At 42.2% G+C, this 7579-nt stretch overlaps 1 protein-coding gene across 4 annotated transcripts; it reads right to left on the bottom strand.

The window, feature by feature from the left end:
* Positions 1 to 331: 331 nt before the first annotated feature.
* On the bottom strand, positions 332 to 7566 carry ten1.L (TEN1 CST complex subunit L homeolog). Of its 4 annotated transcripts, none has more exons than XM_018233967.2 (4): positions 7453 to 7566; positions 1660 to 1825; positions 1071 to 1225; positions 332 to 987 (listed from the first exon to the last, which is right to left on the bottom strand). In XM_018233967.2, the coding sequence occupies exons 1-4, from the start codon at positions 7550 to 7552 to the stop codon at positions 869 to 871; spliced, it is 540 nt and encodes a 179-aa protein (XP_018089456.1). In that variant the 5' UTR covers positions 7553 to 7566; the 3' UTR covers positions 332 to 868. The 4 variants fall into 4 exon arrangements, with proteins under 4 accessions (XP_018089456.1, XP_041431385.1, XP_041431386.1 ...); XM_041575451.1 differs by having other exon boundaries at positions 7401 to 7465; XM_041575452.1 differs by having other exon boundaries at positions 7335 to 7457.
* Positions 7567 to 7579: the final 13 nt, after the last annotated feature.

The raw sequence follows: 7579 nt of genomic DNA, 5'->3' as shown, positions 1-7579 counted from the left end.
TTAACTTTTTTTGGTTATTGTATATAGTATCTTCCTTCTTATATTTTTTTCATATATTTCCCCCGTGTCTCTGACATCAAAATGTTTTATGGAAATTGAGTACAATTTGATGTACCATAACTAGTCATAGATACTTATAATCGGTAGAAGGAAATAACTAATTGTTTTGTCAAGTCTGTCAATTTACGTTCTTTAACATGTGTCTGTATCACAACATGGAGCTGCGGTAAAAAGTGGCTATATAATTTTTAATCTAACCAACCACCCACTGTATATTGTTAACAGCAGAGCAATATGTGATGTTTATTTAAAGGAAACAAAGACAAATAAGTACCTCACCAGCCCATGGGGTTTATTTAACATTTGGCTAAATTTGAGATATACATAAACAAAGCATGGTTCAATAGAATTTGCTGTGATAGGGGGAATTAAACAGAACTCTGACATTATAAATGAAATAAAATATCTGGTTTTACTAAAGGCTGTACAATTTAGAAAATCAAAAACCTTTCCTGAACTAAGTGTTGCAATTTATACAGATAGTGGGAATTTGAAAACCCAGAAGCCTAGTCAGCATTCTCACACAGCATGAAATTAACTGAATGAAGCTGCCATCTTATGGCAACAGTAAATACCGGTCAGGGATGTCCAATTAGGCTGCCCAGTGGAATACATGGAACACCAAGGCAAAGCCTGTTGGGGGATGCTTGTAGTTGTAGTTCGCAGGCTACTCAGAAATGATTATGTTTACAAGATATCTTCTGTGGACCAGTACCAGAAGCGGACAGGACCTTTAATTGCCTGCAAATAAATCTCCAGCTTATGGATATAGCCTGTTAACAAGATTGTTTCTCATCGTTGTCCCATTTCAAGTTCCCTCTCTGCTCCGAAAATACTTTCTCTGTTCTTCCACAGCCTGCTGAAGCAGAGACAGGTTTGCTCCATCGATGCAACTCATCACACGCACGCACAGCACAGGAAGGTTGCCTACAAGGGCACAGTCTGTTAGTGGGGCTCTCTCTAAAAGCAACATTACCATTATTATTTATTATTTTATCCTTAAAACTCACCATGTTCCTCTAATTCTCCCAGTGCAAGGTAATGAGAGCCTATAGTGGCAGAGAGGGGCTCTACCAACCGTGTGCTGATGCGGAGCATGTGCTGGGCAGAGGCATGTTGTGCTGTGATTGTAGCAAGGGACTGTGCCAGATCATACCTGCAGAGCCTGTGTATAGATTCATTGGGTGAAGTACAATAAGGTCCATGAACCAACAGAAAATCTATGTTAACCAAACAATCAATTCAGTGAGATTGTCAAGGTGCCGAGATCAATTTATTTTTGAGACAAGATAAGCAAGTTGATCATCTGTGTGATACACTCAATCTACTGCAAAAGTATCTACAGGAAAGACCCTGTGGGGTAATTTATCAGAACTGGGCAAAGTTGCCCATGGCAACAGATTGCTGCATTCGTTGTTCTACTTGCAACTGGCTTTAAAAAGCTAATCACTGACTAGTTGCTATAGGCAACTGCTCATGGGGCAATTTGGCCAGTGTTGATGAATGAGCCCCACTGTCAGGGTCTTTCCTGTAGGAGTGGAATACATCACTAAGGCAGAAATAGCAAGGCCATCCACATTTGGGGGAAAAACAACTCACCTTCCAAAAGTTCGTACCGTGGCTCCAAATGGGACTTGACCGGTGCTGAGCTCCCAGAGGTAGTAAAAAGTTGAAGCTGCTGGAAGCATCCTTTCTCCAGATCCTCCTTCTCTCAACAACTGATGGGTGGACTGGTAAACCTTCCTTTTTTCTATAGTGCTCACATCTGATAACGGGAGACAGAATTACACAAATACTTACAATAATATAGCGGGCACAGACAAATATGCTAATTCAAGGTAATCCAGTGGTGTTTCTCCTTATGTAAGTAACAGATCTCAGAAAGGTAATTCATGCATCAGTAATGTCCAATCAAGTAACTTATAGTAGGGGGAGTAAAGTCTAAAATAGAATAAGGCTAGAAATGCTGCGGACCAGTTAGAAGCAGGACAATTTTTACAAGGACTGGGGGTGTGGGTTTGGAGATGTGTGGGTGCATTTCAGGTTTACCAAAAAAAAACAGTCCAAACTGTATTTTGGTCCCTATCGCGATCAGTAGAAAGCTTCCTGGGTTTCGCACACCTGTTGTCATGGCGATGGCGCGTCAGGGAGCTGGGATTGCAGGTAATTATGGCCTTTTTCATTGTTTTTGCAGCTATTATAGACCCCAGATTTGGAATACAGATTTATATCTCCCTTTTATCTTCACAAAAGGCTAATGTTTTTCTGAACCAATAATTCCTTGCTACTTAGCTATACAAATCTGATGCTATGACTGTAAAAGCTTCCCATAATTACACATCCGGTAATGGTTTACGTAGAGCCATAACCCAACTGAATACCAAGTGCCTTGAATGTATTACAGTCAGCAGGGATGATCAAGGGTGCTAAACCCTAAACCCTAAAAATGAATATGGCTGAAATGCCATATTTTATATAATGAACTTATTTCATCAGCCTTAAATTTCAGTTTCTCAATAGCAGCAATGATTCAGGACTTCAAACTTGTCACAGGGGGTCACCATCTTGGAAAGTGTCTGCGACACTCACATGCTCAGTTTTCTTTGAGAAGCTCTCGAGAATCTAAGCTTAAGGGTCGTCGCAAATTGTCAAGCAGAAATTTAGGTTGGCCTGTACTATAAGCTGATGCTACAAGGCTGATAATTAAATTATCATGCTAGTTGCATGCTGCCATTTAGTAATTATCTGTATTAATTACTAATCAGCCTTATAATGTGACATTTCTATTCTATGTGTACTGTATATTGTGAGTGGGTCTCTTAAGCTCAGTAAGTGACAGCAGCACAGAGCATGTGCAGTGAATCAGCAGGAAAAAATATGGGGAGCTACTGGGGCATCTTTGGAGACACAGATCTTTACTGCTAAAAGGCTGTGGTCGCTTTGTGCTGGTACAGAAGTCCAAAAAATTATGTACTGTACAACAATGTACTACTTCTTTCGTTAAGCTTCAGTTCTCCTTTAAACAATTATACCATTAGACCGTTAAAACCACTCCTGAAATTACAGTGGATGGATTTTTCCTAAATGACTAGTGGCTGAGAGGGTATTCTATTTATTTGCCAAAGGGAATCCACATTGCCCATATAATGGGCTGCATTTTTACAATACTAGGTCTCTTTGGAAAACACTTCAGTTTTATTATAGTTTGTTTCATCAAACGTAATGTTTACAGTAGATTGTATAACTTAGTGGGTAGGTTCAAATCCAGCCAGAATTCTCCAAGGAGTGTGTATTTTATCCCTGTATCTGCATCGGTTTCCTATTGCACTCCAAAATCTTACTCAAAGGAACGTTACATTACTCACGCTCAATGTCGCTCCAATCTTACTAAAGAATTAAAAGGAGGCACTTTAACTTGAACTCAGGATTAAGTTGACTTGAACTCAGGCTTAATGAGTAGAAGGGTACTTTTACTTATAGTAATCCTCTTGCTCACTGAGAGTAAACAGGGAACCCCTTGGCTAGAGTAACTCTTCACAGGAAGGATCGTTTTGATCATTTAAGTTCGATTTGACTCTGAGGGACCAACTGAACTGTTTAAACATCTGCGGAGAGATTAATAACAAAGTGCAACTATATTCCTTAGCTTTAAAAGTACATTAGTAAACCCTCAATTGACAGGGTCAATTTAATCCAATAATCCACCAGAATTGAATCTGCTAGTCAACAATTGAAAGCACTTTCTCTCATTACTGCTGCCTGGCTAATTACTCTTAATCCCTGGGATTGCTCTTCTTAAAGGAATACTGTCATGAGAAAAAAAAATTTTTTCCAAAATGAATCAGTTAATAGTGCTGCTCCAGCAGAAATCTGCACTGAAATCCATTCCTCAAAAGAGCAAACAGATTTTTTTATATTCAATTTTGAAATCTGACATGGGGCTAGACATTTTGTCAATTTCCCAGGTGCCCCTGGTCATGTAACTTGTGCCTGCACTTTAGGAGAGAAATGCTTTCTGGCAGGCTGTTGTTTTTCCTTCTGAATGTAACTGAATGTGTCTCAGTGAGACATGGGTTTTTACTATTGAGTGCTGTTCTTAGATCTACCAGGCAGCTGTTATCTTGTGTTAGGGAGCTGCTATCTGGTTACCTTCTCATTGTTCTTTTGTTTGGCTGCTGGGGGGGGAAAGGGAAGGGGGTGATATCACTCCAACTTGCAGTACAGCAGTAAAGAGTGACTGAAGTTTATCAGAGCACAAGTCACATGACTTGGGGCAGCTGGGAAATTGACAATATGTCTAGCTCCATGTCAGATTTCAAAATTGAATATAAAAAAATCTGTTTGCTCTTTTGAGAAATGGATTTCAGTGCAGAATTCTGCTGGAGCAGCACAATTAACTGATTCGTTTTGAAAATTTTTTTTTTTCCCATGACAGTATCCCTTTAAGGAGAAGACAAAACTTCCCTAATATAAACCTGACATTCATTGCGTATAAGGCTGAACACTGCCATCAAGCACAGGGTACTTCTAATTAGAAAGGATATCCACACTTTAGGACAGAGACACACATTAGCCGCCCGATGAAGAGGCAATTTTTCACCGGGTGGCTAATCTCCCCAAACTGCCTCCCCGATGGCTAGAATCTAAATCGCCAGCGGGATGTCACTCGGAGCACTTCGTTTTCTGCAGTCGCCCGAAGTTTCCTCGTGAGGCAACTTCGTAAAACAAAGTGCTCCGAGTGCCGTCCTGCCGTCGATTTAGATTCTAGACGGTGGGAAGGCAGTTTGTGGAAATTCGGCCAATTGCCGCCGGGTGGCTAAATCTCCCCGAATCTCCAAGTGTGTCTCTGCCCTTATACAATAATTAGGGATGCACCGAATACAGGAATCGGTTCGGGATTAGGTTTTTATCAGCAGGATTCAGATTCGGCCGAATCCTTGAGCCTGGCCAAACTGAATCCGAATCCTAATTTGCATATGTAAATTAGGGGCGGGTTGGGAAATCACATGACTTTTTGCCACAAAAGAAGAATTTTTTTCACTTTTACCTTTCCTGCCCCTAATTTGCATATGCATATGGTTCGGGTTAGGTTTGGTATTCGGCCGAATCTTTCACCAAGGATTCAGACGAATCCCAAATAGTGGATTCAGTGCATCCCTAACATTAATAGAGATTAGTTGGAAACCATGCCACACTGAGTGCAAATTGATTTTATGGAATAGGCTTTCTCTCTCTCGAGAGAAGAGTTTTGCACATATTCATTTGACATACTCAAAAGGTTAACTCACAAAACAAATGTAAATTGTCCAAGAATATCCTATCTACATGTAGGGATGCACCAAATTCACTATTTTGGATTCGGCCGAACCTCGAATCCTTTGTGAAAGAGTTGGGCGAATACCGAACCAAATCCGAATTTGCATATGCAAATTAGGGGTGGGAAGGGGAACATTTTTTTACTTCCTTGTTTTGTAACAAAAAGTCATGTGATTTCCCTCCCCGCCCCTAATTTGCATATGCAAATTAGGATTCAGATTCAGTTCAGCCAGGCAGAAGGATTCGGCTGAATCCCGAACAGAATCCTGGATTCGGTGCATCCCTATCTACAATAAAGTAGAAGTTAATTTAAAAGTAAACAACCCCTTGAAACTCACACACTATACTTAAAGGGGAAGGAAACCTCCTCGGCGCTAACCCCCACCCCCCCCTCCCGTGTATTGCCCCCCCTCCCCCCTGGCCTACCCCTCCCGCTGGGCAAATGCCCCTAGCTTGTTACTTACCCTTCTGCGCAGGTCCAGTCCAGGGAGTTCACAGGCGACATCTTCTTCCACGCGATCTTCTTCCTGCTTTGACCGGCACATGCGCAGTAGGATCGTTTCGCCGGTACGATCTACTGCGCATGCGCGTGACTTTTGGCGCATGCGCAGTAGATCCGTACCGGCGAAATGCTCCTACTGCGCATGCGCCAAAACGCCGGTCAAAGGAGGAAGAAGATGTCGCCTGTGAACTCCCTGGACTGGACCTGCGCAGAAGGGTAAGTAACAAGTTAGGGGCATTTGCCCAGCGGGAGGGGTAGGCCAGGTGGGAGGTGGGAGGAGGGAGGGGGGGAGGGGGGTTAGCGCCGACGAGGTTTCCTTCCCCTTTAATGTAGTGGCAAATTAGGTTTTGGTTCGGTATTCGGCCGAATCTTTCGTGAAGGATTCAGGGGTTCGGGAAATTAGGGGTGGGAAGGGGAAATGCAAATTAGGGGTGGGAAGGGGAAAAAAATGTACTTACTTGTTTTGTAACAAAATATCATGCGATTTCCCTCCTTGCCCCTATTTTGCATATGCAAATTAGGATTCAGTTAGGCCTGACAGAAGGATTCAGTGCATCCCTGGTTATTTAGCTTTGTATTCAGCAGCTCCCCAGTTTGCCATGTCAGCAATCTGCTTGCTAGGGTCCAAATTACCCAAACAACCATCCACTGATTTGCATAAAAGCCTAGAATATCATTAGGAGAGGCCTAAATAGTAAGATGAGTAATACAAAGTAGCAATGACAATACGTTTGTAACTTTACAGCGCATTTGTTTTTTTTAAGATGGGGTTCGTTAACCCAATTTGAAAGCTGAAAAAATTTAGACGAAAAAAAGCAAATAGCTCATAAACTATAAAAAATGAAATCATGAAAGCCAATTGAAAAGTTCCTTCTATAACAACCTAAAAGTACCCCTTTAACTGCAGTTGTAAGAATGGCCGTGTTGCCTACATGTGACGAATGTGTGCAGGTACCTAATCCTTTAACTGGCCAATATAGCAAAGTGAGATGAAGGCCAGGAAAGTACTGCATTCTGCCTCACACACAATAAAGGAATATTAAAAATGCAGTTAAAGGGGTAGTTCACCTTTAAATGATCTTTGAGTAAGATGTAAAGAATGATATTCTGAGACAATTTGCAATCGGTTTTCATTTTTTATTATCTGAGGTTTTTGAGTTATTTTGTTTTTTATTCGGTTTCAGCAATCTGGTTGCTAGGGTCCAAATCACCCTAGCAACCATGCATTGATTTGAATCAGAGACTGGGATATAAATAAGCGAGGGCCTGAGTAGCAATAACAATAAATGTGTAGGCTCCCTCACTCACTGGGAAAATACTTGTCAGGCTCACTCACACACTCAGGGAGCTCTCATTGATTCCTCAGCTCCCTCATTCACTCACTGACCCCACACTCAGTACCTCGCTCCCTCAATGAGACCGCACCCACTCAGAATCAGTTATACTGACTCAGTACCTGCTTGTTCCTCCAATCACCTGCCGCAACATTCGGCCGCACTCACTCAGAACCCGGTTCCCTTACCATGAGTTCCTATTGCTCACAACTCGCACCGCCCGCCATAACTTTTGCTTACCATCTACTCGTTCACTGATATGGCCACGCCCACCCCGGGACCTGCTGGGAGTTGTAGTTTGGGGTTGGGATCCTGCGAGATCACCGCCCAGTTCTGTCATATGGCCGGGAGGGGAGGGGCGGGGCTT

Source organism: Xenopus laevis, chromosome 9_10L, assembly GCF_017654675.1.
Source record: "Xenopus laevis strain J_2021 chromosome 9_10L, Xenopus_laevis_v10.1, whole genome shotgun sequence".
NCBI lineage: Eukaryota > Metazoa > Chordata > Amphibia > Anura > Pipidae > Xenopus > Xenopus laevis.
The sequence above is the reverse complement of the archived record's forward strand: the minus strand, read 5'-3'. Positions and strand labels throughout refer to the sequence as shown.

What these genes read in the sequence shown, in the direction of transcription:
- ten1.L (XM_018233967.2), bottom strand. Translation starts at nt 7,552, where the DNA reads ATGACAGAACTGGGCGGTGATCTCGCAGGATCCCAACCCCAAACTACA. An exon ending in ACGGTACGAACTTTTGGAAG is followed by an intron (nt 1,226 to 1,659) that starts GTGAGTTGTTTT and finishes ATCTATACACAG; the next exon opens with GCTCTGCAGGTATGATCTGG. An exon ending in GGGAGAATTAGAGGAACATG is followed by an intron (nt 988 to 1,070) that starts GTGAGTTTTAAG and finishes GTGCCCTTGTAG; the next exon opens with GCAACCTTCCTGTGCTGTGC.